This window comes from Eucalyptus grandis, chromosome 6 (genome assembly GCF_016545825.1).
Source record: "Eucalyptus grandis isolate ANBG69807.140 chromosome 6, ASM1654582v1, whole genome shotgun sequence".
Taxonomy (NCBI): Eukaryota; Viridiplantae; Streptophyta; class Magnoliopsida; order Myrtales; family Myrtaceae; genus Eucalyptus; species Eucalyptus grandis.
The window spans coordinates 3,838,970-3,855,062 of NC_052617.1; the positions used below are offsets into that span (position 1 = coordinate 3,838,970).

Consider the following 16,093-nt stretch of genomic DNA (forward strand, 5'->3'; position numbering starts at 1 on the left):
TAACAACGATTTTTGGACGGATGACAAAGGGGATAGATTTAGGATTATAGTAAATGTTGGTGATTTTTCTCGTTGGCAAAATTGGGGGTATATTTATGATTGGATTTGAAGTTTGGGGTCTTTTATTAGATAAAGAAAAGTTTATAGCAAATTTGGACTGGACTTAAAGTTTGGGGGCTTTTTTTAGATAAAAAAAAAAGTTCGGGACAAAATTATAACTAAACTGATTTTTTTTTTTTTTTTTATTTGAAGGAAGTAGGCCATCTGAATGTTAAGGATAATAGATTAATGAAATCTACCTAATTCTGATTCATTTTGGTCTTAAGATTGTCTTATTCGTTGTCTTAACGAATCAAGGACATTTATTCTCCATCTACCTTTTGGAAGGTGGGGGTCACATTCGTAGGTAGAAATATAAGATCCTTTGTCGGAAGCACTTGAAACATATTCGTACATCCACCCCATTAATAAAGCTTGCCCTAATCCAAAAAATCAATAATTATTAAAATTGCCACCTTTTTTTTTCTTTTTGCAGGAAAAGAAAAAGTTGCCAAAATGAAAGCACCGCAAGGTCCAATGAATAATTCATAACAAAGGAGCTCAAAGTTTCGCCCCATTGTCAAAAATGTCTGCTCAATTTTTTGTTGAAAAATTAAATATTGACTTATGATATCGGTGATCACATTGCAATGGATTTTTTTTTTTAAATAATCACCTTCCGTTCATATGGAGAAATTAGTAATGGTCCATTCATTTCCCAAAATATCAACAATTTGAAAAAAATACATATTTATCCAAAAATAATTGTTCATATCACTTAAAAAAATTAGTTAATAAGAAATGTTATCATCGTCAACAAAAATATATATGTCTACATATTTTTTTGGTGATGAAAATATTTTTTCCTTCATTCATTTTGTAAGTGATGCAGATAATCATTTAAAAGAAATTTTTTTGAATAATTAATCTTCTAACAAATAGATGCACCCGTGATTACATCCGCGCATGAAAAACCTCATGAACAAGGAAATGAGTCACAATAAAAAGAAATTAAGAAAATTATTGGAAAGGAAATATACCGGTAGCTTGACAACACATGATGAAGTAACCTACAACATGCATCATTGCATTGTTGCTGGAGAAAATTATTTTGGCCAAAAAGGGTGCACATGGCAAAATTTCTTAGACGGAAATTAATTTCTAGCTACAAATTGATTTTTCAATTTCTATTCTTTGGACGAGTTTCGAGTAAGGAAATACATTTGATAACGACTCAAAATTTCTGTTTCTGATATAAAAATTTGTTAAATAACAAAATAAAATTTCTATTTCTAGGAGTGGCGGTCGTGGCCGGCATCTGACATCCCACGAGTTGTGACGAAAATAAACAATGAGAAGATTTTTGATTTCTCACTTTTATTCTAGAAATAGAAAATTTAAAATTTTGAGCTTTTGATTTTTTTCTTCAAATCTATTTTTGAAATATAAATCTATTCCAAAAATAGAAAAATGAGATTGCGCTACCAAATGAACTTTTATTCCAAACCCGTTCGAGGAATAAAAAAATAAAGAAAAAAGAAATAGAAATTTTTTCATGCATGCCTTAAAATTAAGGGTTAATACCTTGAAAAACCCCAAACTGGTACACTTGTGAAAAATTTACCCCAAACTATTTTTTTGACCATGAAAAACCCCAAACTGGTATACGTTTGCCAAATTTACTCCAAACTGGTACACTTGTGACAAATTTACCCTGTTAGTTTTCGTTAAATTTTACTCTCAAATTATTAAGTTAAATGACATGTGGCGGTTGACCGGTATACCAATTTAGGATTTTACGCTCCGTTTGTCACCGTTTACAATTTTTGTGATTTTTTTTGTGGTATTAATCCAATTTAACATAAGGTATATTTGTTACAAATTTACCATTTTAGGGTTTTTTACAGTCAAATAAATTAGTTTGGGGTAAATTTGTCATAAATGTACCAGTTTAGGATTTTTTATAGTCAGTCGGGGTAAATTTGTCACAAGTATACCAGTTTGGGGTTTTTCATAGTTAAAAAAATAGTTTGGGGTAAATTTGTCACAAGTGTACCAGTTTGGGATTTTTCAGGGTATTAACCCTAAAATTAAAAGGCAAATCTCAAGCCATAATAATATTTCAAAAGGGGTACCATAAACTCAGCTTTTTTGCCACTCTATTAAATTGTGAATTATTGTCGGTCGCGATTGGGTCCATAAATGACAAATTAAATCGAAGCTGTAACTTGGGAGGATGGAATACCCAGATGATTGATTGGAGCTTAATTTCCGCCAAAAGCAATATAAAAACATGGCAGCAGCTCTATGATGGGAAAATGCCAACCGACCAAATCCGCTTATTTATTTTCGTCATGTTTTCCTTCATTTATGAAGGCTTTTGATTGGTAGACTATAAAAATAAGCACGGCTCTTATTTATTTTAAGCTAGATGGACATGTTCCTTACTTGTCTCCATTAATCATACAAATGGTTGAAAGAAAACACATAAATTTTTCTCAAATATTACAGAAATTTTTTACTTGATTCAAGCCAACAATCCATCTCTCTACTTTCTTCTTTCTCTTCTTATTTCCATGCTGCCTTCTAAATGTTCTTGAATAAAATTCACATTCTAGTTTGATGCCATGGAAATAATGCTCGACCTAAATAGATGGAAGGAAATCCCATTCTTAATAGTTTAAAATGGGACTTCCCTTTCTCGATTGTAAGACTATGAACCAAACGAGACGTAAAGGATACGAATACCATTCCTTGTTGATTTTAAAAATGCATCTGTTAGTGCCTTAAATGGGATTTTCGAGACCCTCTTTCATCGTGTGAAAGAAATGGGAAAGAAAGAAGTGATAAATATTATGCTAATTGACACTTGATCCCGTGTACGATGAACAAGAGGAGATGAATCACGAGTTTCAATACCATTAAGAAAAATCGAGAGAGTTTGTAAACTCTCAATTTCACATGAGTCAACTCCATTTTCAGCTTAACACGAGTTAAGAATATGAAAAATTTAAATCCTAGTATCCCAAAAATAGAATGGGTGAACCAAATAAAATCTATTTCCCTCTTTTTCACTCAACCTCATGCGTGCATGGGGCTTTCCAAGAGGATTAGAAGCAATTACATGCTAAACATGTCTAGTTAATCTTACTCTTTATTTTAGGAACGCGATTTAAGTAGCCTTTTTTTCTTTAATGTACATTCCTTATCAAACGCTTCAAGACTACTGCATCTCACTCGAAGATGCAAAACATCTGAAGAGAAAGTAAAAATGAAAAACAAGAACCGCTTCATAAACCGGCACATCCCACGTTGGTAGGTGAAAGGATGATATGCTCTCCCACAAGAAAAAAGTCGCGACCTTTGGATGGCTTCCCAAGAATATCATATTTGCTTCAAGCCCAAATAACTTTTCTTTTTGCGCTTTTCTTCTTAAATATTTTTGAGGAAGGATAACTAGGAACACTCGTTTGCATGGTCCGATGCACATTGACAAGCCTAAAGACAACTTCGCCAAGGTACGTAGGAGTGGCCCACGTAGTAGTTGCTTCTTTAACTTCCATCTTATCGGATTGCATATAGTCTAGACAATTTGACTTGACCAGTAAAAGGATGTAGCTTCTTTTTTAATTTGATTAGTTAAGTAAAAAGACGTTTATGAGAAGAAAAAAAAATAAGCAAAAAGAGGTAGAAAAATCAAAAGGAAGGGACCCATTTCTTAGTCAAAGAAACAGAGTGGAGAATGCGGGTGGTCCCGGGCACCATTCTCAATTATTGCATGCAATTACTTCTCCTCCATTGTCTAATTGGCCGAAGGACTAAAGAACATATATATCAACTTGTGTGTAGAATAAATTTACCATCGCTTCCCAAACAACCCCAAAAAAATACATATATGGGTTTGTATTCGAGAGACGAATATATTCATTTTTAAATTCACCGTCCATTAAGTTTGGCCATTTGTATTCACCTGTCATATTCGGATTTGTAATCATATCGGGTCATGTTGTTGACAAACACTATGTATAAATTCATGCATGTTAAATTCATGTCACTTCCGAGCTTGCCAGATAATCGCATTAAAACCTATAAATTCTTATAATAAACTATAGGCTCATATTTCGGGTCACCGTCTATGCAAGCTAATGTGAGGATTTGATTTGGAACATGTCACGATAGACACATTAACAAGGCAAAATGGTGGCATTTCTAGTGAACAAAGCAATGTTGTTTTGGAGTCATCTAAATCAAGTATTCATCTGTTTCAAGGAAAATGGAGATAGGAAAAAATGAGCGGCCCCAAATTGCAAGAGTTAACTTTCTCGATCTTTTTGGCCCAAATAAAAAAGTAGGGTTCCAAATTGATAATTTCAAGCCACTTCAATAGTTTGCATCGACCAAAAATTCAATTGTATGTATTTTTATCTCTCACTTATATGTTCATGCATTTTTTTGGCATTGCGAGATGGAGATTTTCCTTTTGAGTCAGTGATTTTCAGTTTTCCATAGTAATTTCATGCTAATTCAAAAAACAAGGAGTTATACTACAAGTATTAAAGAAATCCCTGCTCAACACAATTTCCGCTAAATGAAATTGTGAAAAAAGCTTCAATGATTCAAATATATCTTTTTCTTTTAGTGTTTTTTTTTTTTTTTTTTTGGTGCTGGAGGAACCGTTACTGGGCCATTTGCCGTCCACGTAAACCCCCAGGCTCATGGGGCCCCCACCGCTGACCCCACTCGCGGTTAAGTCGCGCGTTATGCGTCCGGCAAGTCTCGAACTCCTCCCCTCTCTCGGAATAGGGTACTAAGCCTCAACCAACTCGGCCACCGCGGGCGGTGGTTTTTTCTTTTAGTGTTAATACCCTTAAAAACCCCAAACTAATACACATATGACAAATTTACCCCAAACTATTTTTTTGACCACTAAAGACCCCAAAACTGGTATATCTTTGACAAATTTATCTCAAACTGATACACTTATGACAAATTTACCCTATGTTAGTTTTCATTAGATTTTATTGTCAAATTATTAAGTTAAATAACACGTGACAATTGACTAATATACCAATTTTGAGATTTTATGCTCTATTTGTCACAGTTTACAATTTTTGTGATTTTTTTGGTGATATTAATCTAATTTAGCGGAGGGTATATTTGTTACAAATTTACCAGATTATGATTTTTTGCGGTCAAATAAATTAGTTTGGGGTAGATTTGTCATAAATGTATCAATTTAGGGTTTTTTATGATTAGTCGGGGTAAATTTGTCATAGCTGTATCAGTTTGAGATTTTTCATGGTCAAAAAAATAGTTTGAAGTAAATTTATCACAAGTGTACCAATTTGGAGTTTTTCAGGGTATTAACCCTTTCTTTTATAGCCACCAATTCAAAATTTGGCTTCTGTCTTAATCTAAGAAATTAGTAGGATATTTCATGTCTCAAAAGCCGGGTATTTTTCCTTGACTTTTGTCAAAAAAAAAAAAATAAGGATGATTGATACCTTAAAATTGCCAAAAAATTGCCAATGGAGAACACAACAAGGTGGTACCTCCACATTTTCCGATCGTCCAAAATTATCATTCGACACCTATACCACGTACATATTGCGCCGCCCTTTGATTGAAACAATGGAGATATTAAGGCCATCGTCGACTATGCGCAAAACATAAAAACATAGGTGGGACTTTTGGAAAATTTTCAATCGACTTTTCCTCAGATACTGAAATATCTTATTATAGCTGCTCGTTGGCTAGAACTAGAAGAGATATTAAGGAGCTTTTAATTTATTCCATAGGTCAAATAATTAGGTTGACATGATTCATTTAGCCAAAACATGCCGGACGGATTGAACGCGAACACCTCCCCTTTATTAATCCCGTCAAGTAGGCTTGACAAAATCACTCGGGTTTGCCCCAGTGGCCAAAAGGTGGGGGTTCAAATCCCCACCTTCTCAAGGGGATGGGATGGGGACGATATAATTTTAGGAGTGGTTTTCGACTTCCACGCCTTACAATGAGGCAGGGCAAAAATCTGAAAGTGAGAGTTAGAGTAGGAATAGAGTAAGATCGATAAAAAAAAAAAAAAAAAAAAAAAAAAGTAGGCTTGACACCACTATAGCACCAAAGGTACAATCAATACAAAATTGAGACCCCCGACCAAAATAATAATAACAATAACAAAGGAAAAATCAAACTTGCAAACTTTGTATCATGTTTGACCTATGTTTTTATTTTGTCTTGTCGGGAATTACCACGCAACACTTACTTCTATCAAGTTTGTAAACCGAACTACAAATCCATGAAAAATCGTCTCTAAAATGACAAAGTTATAGAATATGAAAATTAGGGACAGCTAACGGTGATTTTTAGACAGATGACTAATGGGGATAGATTTAGGGTTTTAGTAAATGTTGGTGATTCTTCTCTTTGGCAAAATCAAAGGTAGATGTATGATTGGACCTGAAATTAGGGGTCTTTTATTAGACAACGAAAAGTTCATGGCGGATTTGGACTGGACTTAGAATTTGGGGGCTTTTTCTAGACAAAAAAAAAAAGTTCAGGACAGAACTATGACTAAACTGAATTTTTTTTTTTTTTAAGGAAGTAGGCCATATGAATGTTAAGGATAATACATTAATGAAATCTACCTAATGCTGATTCATTCTGGTCGTAAAGTTGTCTTATTCGTAGTCTTAAAGAATCAAGCACATTTATTCTCCATCTACCTCTGGGAAGGTGGGGGTCACATTCGTAGGTAGTAATATAAGATCCTTTGTCGGAAGCACTTGAAACATACTAGTACATCCACCCCATTAATAAAGCTTGCCCTCATCGAAAAAATCAATAATTATTAAAATTGCCACCTTTTTCTTTTTTTTTTCATTTTGCAGGAAAAGAAAAAGCTGCCAAAACGAAAGCACTGCATGGTCCAATGAATAATTCATAACAAAGGAGCCCAAAGTTTCGCCCCATTGTCAAAAATGCCTGCTCAAATTTTCGTCAAAACATTAAATATTGACTTATGATATTGGTGATCACATCGCCATGGAATTTTTTTTTTTTTAATAATCACCCTCCGTTCATATAGAGAATTATTAATGATCATTCATTTCGCAGAAATTCAGCAATTTGAAAAAATATATATTTCTCTGAAGATAATTGTTCATATCACTTAGAAAAATTAGTTAACGGGAAAGGTTCTCCTCGTCAACAAAAAAATATATGCCTAAATATTTTTTGGTGATGAAAGTATTTTTTTCCTTTATTTATTTTGTAAGTGATGCAAATAATCATTTAAAAGAACATTTTTGAATAATTAATCTTCTACTAAACAAATGCACTAGTGATTACATCCGCGCACGAAAAACTCATGAACAGTGAAATGACTCACAATAAAAAAAAGTAAGAAAATTATTGGCTAATAAAGGCACACATGACAAATTTTCTTGAACCTGAAACAAAAATTTGATAAAATCTCTACTTTTAGGGGCAACCGTGGTCGGCGGCCAGTTGCTAGCGGCGAGCGTCCGATGTCCCATGGATAGTGACAAAAATGAATGATGAGAAAAGTTTTCATTTCTTACTTTTGTTCTGAAAATAGAAAAGTTAAACATTTTAGCTTTTGATTTTTGCTTCAAATCTATTTTTAAAATAGAAATCTATTCCAAAAATAGAAAAATGAAATTGCATCACTAAACGGATTAATATTCCAAACTTATTTCAAGAAACAAAATATAAAGAAATGAGAACTAGAAATTTTGTCGCGTATACCCGAAACTAAAAGGCAAATCTCAAGCCATAATAATATTTCAAGAGGGGTCCCATAAACTAAGCTTTTTTTCCACTCTATTAAATTGTAAATTATGGTTCTGACTAAATGATAATAATTAGTATTTTATAATACGGTTGGTCGCGACGTTTAAAATTTTCGGGTCCATAAATGACAAATTAAATCGAAGTTGTAACTTGGGGGGATGGAATACCCAGATGATTGATTGGAGCTTAATTTCCGCCAAAAGGAATATAAAAACATGGTCAGGAGCTCTATGATGGGAAAATGCCAACCGACCAAATCCGCTTATTTTCCCTTCGATAAGGATGTAGGATCCACACGAAACCCTAGAAAAACTGAAGGAATGAATCCTCAGCTGCGGAGACACCTTTCTTTGTCCCCACGGGAAATTTCTAAGTATGACCAAGAACAGTTTTTGGATTCGGATGCTTCCTAGTTCTCCAATCAAACCCAAGAACGAATGCGGTCTGGCACTGTCGTTTCGATCTGCTTGCGTATCAGACGACAGTTCAATCAGAATGAAAGCGATATTCACCAATGTCGATTGATGTTCGAATGCACTAACATTGGTCGTGTAGAGAGCGGCGGTTCTTTTTTCTTTTCGCAGCATAGTAGGTGCAGCATCGGATCGATCTATGTTCGATATCGAACATGCATATGCTACCCATGTTAGGACTAACAACTTTCATTCAATTAGTGCTGTATAAATAGATTCAATCGATTGATCGAAGTCTAGTTAAATTCAATTTAAGTGTGCTTAAATATGTAACATGATTTGGGGTACTGTGTAACAGGACTCATGGCGAAATACGTATTCTCCAAAATTATCATTTTATTAGGTCCACATCTAATGCTTATTTCGTCTTTTTACTAAAGTGAGTGATGACATGCATGCTTGATATGGATCACGCAATAGCCTTCCAAATTAGAATTATGCGATGCCCATGGGATCTTGTCATGGCTACAACTATCCGCCCAACCTATTTTCTACAAGTTTGGATGTGATGGTCCCCCTCAATAAAAAAAAAAACGTCGGTAAATCTCATCCGTTGGTCATGAATTCTTCAATTCTCACGATGGATTACGGTATTTCATATAAAAAGTACGACGAAATCCATTTAGATCACGACAAAATCATGACGAGAAATCCGTTGATAGAAAACCGTAGAAGCTCGCTCATTGATTCCGACCCATAGCCACCAGGCCAAGTGTGCCTTGTGGACCGATGGTAATTCAAGATATGATTTGTCTCTATCTGCATTCTTCAAAATTAGTCAAAAGAGATAAAGTTTCAGGAATAAAAAATTAATATATTTCCTGATAATCCATCTCTATTTGCCTTTTTACTCAGAGTCAGAATCAACGAGAGATAAAAGTTTTTTAGTAAATGAAAAGGTAATAATAACATAGAGAAGTCGAAAGAGATAAAAAAAAATATGCCACATGGTAATCATACAAATATAGTGAAGTGCCTCGTGACATGCCCAGGAGCTTGAGTTTAAACTATATAATAAATAAATCATAACCATCTTTCCAACATGGAAAGGAGAGGTGGGAGATTCGAATCTCCATCTTCTCAAGGGTTGGAGTGAGGATGAATTAGTTTCAGGAGTGGGTTTCGACTCCCGTGCCCTATAAAGAGGTAAGACAAAAGTCTGAAACTGATAGTTAGAATGGAAGTAGAGTATGATCGATAAAAAAAACTATATAATAAATAAAAGAAAAAAGAAAAACAGATGCATATTTTAAATCTAGCTAGATACATATTTTATCTTTATGCCCAAACCAATATCATCAAGAGAGTAAATCCGGGTGCCGCATAGTCCTAGTCTTTGAGACGGAGATTTTTATGTTTTTGGTCGCATATGAGACAGAGTCCAAGCGACGAAATTTTGGCCCTTCTAGAATGGCAAAAATTAAATAAACTTACTCAGAAATTGATTGCTAGTGATGACCCCAGAGTTAATTTATATTTATAATACCCTACCCCGCGAGGTTTCATTTTTCCACTAGAAATTAAGACCCAACTACTTCTCTCTGACCAAAGCAACTTGCCCCATGACCATGTTCGCCTCTATTCTTATTTAATTTCTCTTTTTTGGCCAGATGGTTATGTTCACTTGATTAAATTATGCTTTCTCTAGACATTCTGGGGAAATAAGGTACCTACTTTAGATTGCGATGCGCTCTCGATTCTCTTTCTTTTTTCCACCTTTTGTAGACCGAAAAATAAAAAAGAAAATCAAACATAATTATATTCATTTTAAAAGGGGATGCCAATAATCGGAACAGTTGTCATTGTTGATATTCTTGGCATGATTATTCCTCCGTCAAATGGCGAAGAGATTACGAGAAGGCACGATATTTTATCGCCGTGATGAATTTGACGCGACATTTCAAACATAACAAGAAAAAGAAATTCAACACGACTTTCTATCAAATGACAAAAGAAAGAATGTGAATGATATTTTCCTTCTGGAATTAATAAAATTAGACCAGACAAAACCAGAAAAAAACAAACATAAAAAATGAAATCAACATGGTTCGTGTGACTGCACGTTGTAAAGATAAGCTAAGCTCCACAGTACCAAAGGGAATCACTCACTCTTTTTGTTTTTTAGGTTGTAAAGCATTCGCTTTTAGAGAGTGCTCTTTGATTGTCTTTTCGAACGCACCGAGCCCAAAAGGAGACAGCGAGAGAAAATTGGCTTCTTTTCAAGAGGCTTTTCGAGACAGATACAGTGAGAGAGATGGGTTTGGCGGCTTTCCGGCCACTGCACTGGTGGCGAAAAAGGGATGACGTCAAAAGCGGGCAACTTTCCTAACCTCTTTTGATTTCGGCATGCGTCATAAAAGATAGGACAAGGATGCTGCCGGGTGCTTCTCGCGTCGCGAATCCACCATTGACCGGTCTCTCCCCCTTGGTGTCGACCGTCCGTCTCATCAAACTTCACTTCCGCTTGACCGATCGAGTGGGAAGGCGTTCGCTCATGAGCAAAATGCCCAAGTTTTAACACGGATCGATTCTTGCCTTATCATTCGAGTTTAGGGATTGGGATCTCGTTGATTAGTTCTCTCCGTGGCATTTGTCATAGGCGCGATGAACTCCCAAACAAAAGCGGCATTGAAATGAGTAAGACATGCGATCCATGCATTTTTTTTTTGGTTAAATGTGATCCATACATTACGATGTCATTTTCCACTTACTTTTGAAATTCGATTTAATTTTGAATTGATAGTTCCATTTAAAAGTTTGAAAAAATTCCTCCTGGCGAGATTATTGCGAAAATGATATTTGGTATTATCCATTCTTTCTTTCTTTTTCTGGTTAAACGTGATCCATACATTTCTATGTCATTTTCGACTTACTTTTGGAGTTGGATTTACTTTTGAATTGATAGCCCCATTTGAAAGTTTGAAACAATTCCTCTTGGCGAGACTATTGTGGAAATGATGTTTGGTAATATGTTTTCCCCCTTTATGAAAGCTTTTGATAAGTAGACTAATAAATATAGACACCAATCCTATTTATTTTTACTAATCCCCATGTTGGGGATATCCATATTCGTCACCCACTGATCAAATGTTAAATCGCAAATTCTCTTCGGATATGGAATTTCATTTCCTCCACGGGCTCCAACCCAAGACTCAATTCCAATAAAATAAAATAAAGTTCAAGTCAAAGAAGTCGTTGGATTAATAATAATATCAAACAAGTGCGAATGATCAAATTAATCACGCGATTGCCTTCTAAATGCATTCGAGTATGTAAATGACATTTTAGTTTCTTCACATAGTGACACTGCTGAAATAATTGAAAGGGGATATTCTCAGGAATTTGATAGTTCGGCTTTTGGAATGGGACCCGTCATTTCTCCATCTCAAGACTATGAACCAAAAGAGAAGTAAAGGATATGGGTGGAAAAAAAACTATTCTTTCTCGATTTCAAAATGCCTTCACGGGTGCGTTGAACAAGGTCATCGAGACCCGCTTTCATCGGATGAACGAGAAAAAAAGGAAGAAGCGAGGAACGAGATGGTGCTAATCGGCTGGTTAATCCCGTAAGTGACGAACCAGAGGAGATGAATCCCGATTCTCAATACGGTTAAACAAAAGTCAAAGAGAATAGTTTAAAACCCTCAATTTCTCACTAGAGCTAACTCAGTTAAGAAACGAAGATGCTAACCCTTGGTTTATCTTTTTATCCATATTCAAGAACGCAATTTCACTAAAGCTCTCGTTGACCATCCCGAGACGATTCTTTACTCGAAGTCACAAAAAGGGAGAAAGGCGAACAACGAGAATCGCTTCATATACCGACCAAATCCCACGTTGGTAGGCCGAAGGATGATATGCTCCCCCGACAAATGCTCGAGCCCGTTTTGATGGCTTCCCTAAGAACATCATCGTACGTGCTCCGAGGCCAAAGTTTTTTATTTTACTTTTTGGGTATTAAAAGGGGTGAAACCTAAAAGTTACACAAAATCTCGCCTAACGAAATTAGATTCGACATGATCTCCTATTAATAAAGGAATCAAATCTCTTGGTGACTTGTCAAAAATTAAGGTTACACCAACTCGACTAACAAAACTAGATTCGACTTGATCTCCTATTAATAAAGGAATTGAACCTCTTGATGACCTGTCAAAAATTAAGGTATCATTTGCATCACAAGAGTGAATTATCCAATTTGCTAACCAATCAGCACATGAGTTTTCTTTCCTAAAATTGTGCAGAATTCTAACATGGAGGAAATATCTTAAAAGAATCCGAATACAGGAAATGAGCATGTCATCAAGGTCAAGAGCAGGAGTTGATTCTCTGAAGTAGTGAAATAGCGGCTTGCGAGTCCACATCCATGATAATTTTGGGGACCCAAAAAATTTGCCATTTTAACACCCAAAAGGATACCCTACGGTTCTGTTTTGACCGAAAAGCATACTCCCACGGTTTGAGCAAAACCCACGAGCCAATCTGAGCCCAATTTACTTTTCCTTTTCCCCCTCTTTTCTTCTTGAATATTTCTTGGAATGGAGTAGAAACTAAACGTTTGACAAAGAGAATGGAGGGGCGGAATGGAATCGCTATTCCAACCCTCCGAATCTTTGCAGGTTTCGCATTACCGTAAAGGAATGGACATTCGGGAATCCCAGTCGCTCTAGATTTCATTTTCTTCGTACTCCTTATAAAGAGACGTATATACTCTATTTGGCATTCGGTACCGTAGTAGTTTTTGAATTCCCATTTCGTCTATTGCCGCGAATATATAACAACTAGAATCCTCGTTCTATTTCATTTGCTCCGTTATTACCAAAGGTTGCCGTCACGGGATTACTTGGTAATTGGTTCGATAGAGCTTACATGGGATGCTTCGAACTGCTTGTGGACATCATTGGCCCAAAAAGCTGTCCTGTCTGTTAGATTTTCATTGGCCGGGCCGAGCCGGGCCGGTCGAGTAGCGTAACATCTTTTCGGCCCACTTTAATTAGACAAATAGGAATGGAGCCTTCCTTTGGGGCCTACTATATATAGGTCACTTCGGACCAAGGTCCGGCCAGTTGTTGGTCCATTTAGGAACAAGTCACTTTTACCCGGGATTTTCTCCCACAACTGGGGAAAAAAGAAGAAGAAAAAACATTTAAATTTCGACAATTTATGTTTGAATATGATGAAAGGCTATAGGTGTTTCGGATCATACAGAAATCGAAATGCGAGTTTCGTAAAATTAAAACTCAAGATGCATAATCGCTTATTAATTTGCGACGTCTCCTTCCACTTACAACAAAATTTACTTTCATTATTCAAATATTCGAAGTACCTGACCCAGTGACAACAGTTTCTCATTTTTATTTCTTTTTTTTTTTATTCCTTTTTTGGTCATTTATGGAAACAAAGACAAAAATCTAGGAACGACGACGGCTCCTCCTTGACACTTGAGGCGGAATCAAAAACCGTAAAACGGCGACAGACAGGCTTCCGCTCATCGGAGCGCCGCCGACGCCGCCCTCTGCTTCCCCCACCACCTTATCCGGACCTGGAACTGCGCCGCCGCGGCCAGCAGCTTCACCGTCTGGGCCGGGCTCAGCACCTCCATCAACCGCCTCGCCGTCGCGGCCCGCAGCGCGTTCGCGTCCTCCAGCACCGCCACCATCGCCTCCTTCAGCTGCGCCATGGCCACCTCCAGGGCGCAGAGCTCCCCGTCCCTTGGCGGCTGCCCGGCCGACGCCCTCAGCAGGCAGAGCAGCGGCGGGGCCCCCACGCTCTCCTGGACCCTGGCCATCGCCTCCGTGAGCTCCCTCTCCCTCCACCTCGTCTCCGCCCCGATCCGCTCGACCTCCTCCGACTGGGCGGCGGTGAGGCCGTCGACCGCGGAGCCGAGGAAGCGGAAGAGGAGGGTGGGCTTGAAGTCGCCGATCCAGAGGAATGTGCGCTCGAAGGAGGTGAGCCAGGGGGCGGAGAAGAAGAGGAACGCGTCCTCCCTCGCCACCCTCGTCTTCTCCTCGTAGAACCGCTGGTAGTGGCCGAGGACCTGCTCGATCAAGGCCCTGTCCGCTTCGCCGTCGCCGTCGCTGTCGCCGTCGCCGCGGTGGTCGTGGCTCGGGCAGCTCTGGCCCTGCGGCGCGGAGGCGCGGAGGAGGAGCTGGTCGAGGAAGGCCTCCTGCTGCGCGAGCCAGTCCTCGAAGAAGGCCTCGAAAGTCTCCATGTGCGGCGGGGAACGGGAGTCGTAGGAGAGGGGGAAGTTCGGGACGGGGGCAGTGCGGAGGTTAAATAGGTGCGCGGACATGGTCGGCGTGGCTCGGGATTCCTTCATGAGGAAGGAGGGTGCTCTTCCTCTGCTGCCTTCGTCCTTAAGTAGGCGCGGGGGTGCGGGGGGGAGACGGAGAGGGGGGACGTGGGCGGTGGGGATGACGACGGAGGCGCGGAGGCGGACCCTGAGTAGCCGCTGCGAGATTCAGAGGGGCGTGGCGGGGGCGCGTCTGCTGTCGAGTGCTCCCTGGCTTCCTTGGGAATGTTGCCGATGGCGTCTTTCGCGGTCGATTCCGGGGATCCCGACAAATGAATATCGAATCAACGGTTGTAACGTCGACCTCTGCGAAACTGGAGCTCACTTCGCTACGCGGGAATGTTGCGGATAAAATTAATTGCGGTCCTGAATTCATTTTCATAAAAAATTTTGTTGTTTCGTTAGATTCATTGCACGGAATAATTTTTCGAGACGCGGTTGGTTTTTTCTTGCCTCGATTTCCACAATGGCTTTTCAGAGTTTCCGGGCGTCCCGTGGAGGGTTATTTTACAAGTGAGAATATTACAAAAAAGTTCAACCGATCCATTTACGATGAATTTATCTAAATTTAATTTGTTCATCATAAAGAATCTCTAATTAATATGAACATGATAAATTTATCATAAACTAATTTTTAAATCATCAAAAATTTCAAATTGATATATTTGTGACAAATTTATTATCTTTTAGTTTCCATTAAATTTAATAAATACCACGAAAAATCATTCCATGATAAATAAAGGGTAAAATCCAAACTACACCCATAAACTATACGGTAAAATTTAACGGAAACTAAAGAAAATAAACTTATTATGAGTATACCAATTTGAAGTTCTTGATAATCAAAAAATTAATTTAGGATAAATTTGTTACATATGTACCATTTTGAGATTTTTCATGATATAAATCCTATTATTTATTGATTATAACTTGTTCTGGAGATTAGCTAGTGTGATTTATAAGAAATCCTCGCCATAAAATATATTTTCTCGCAATTTTTGACTCGGTATAATCTGTAATGTTGGATATACGTCACGTGAGCCGGTCTTTAAATTAGGCTTGAATTCTTTCTTCGAAGCGGCGGGCTTTGGGCTTCGGCTCGCGACAGGATTAGTTTAAGCTGTTCTTGTTTAGTTTTGTCGTTAAGCATCTTGTGGACTACAGCCCTTCTTCAAATTGGGCTTTTATGTCTTCGTGCTTTTGTGTGGATCTTTTTTTCTGTGTGCTCGTTAAATTACGCGATATAATGTTTGTTTGCTTAATAAAAGAAAATGTCCTTTAAACAGGCCCAAAATCAACCTGTCGGCACCGTATCATGCTTTATCTACTCTATTTCGATCCAATTTGGAATATGTGGATTTCCAATACCCTATATTCTATTAAAAAAAATTATTAAGCGAAAAAACGATACAATAGTCAGCATTCAACATAAAACCACAAACGCATTGTTAATAAGGGTGTGTTTCTTTTAGTG

General features: G+C 37.7%; 1 protein-coding gene across 1 annotated transcript; it reads right to left on the reverse strand.

Annotated features, from left to right (window-relative positions):
- Positions 1–13,815: 13,815 nt before the first annotated feature.
- LOC104451229 (protein ZW2) lies at positions 13,816–14,619 on the reverse strand. Its single transcript, XM_010065943.2, has one exon. The coding sequence runs from the start codon at positions 14,617–14,619 to the stop codon at positions 13,816–13,818; it is 804 nt and encodes a 267-aa protein (XP_010064245.2).
- Between the last annotated feature and the right edge of the window lie 1,474 nt (positions 14,620–16,093).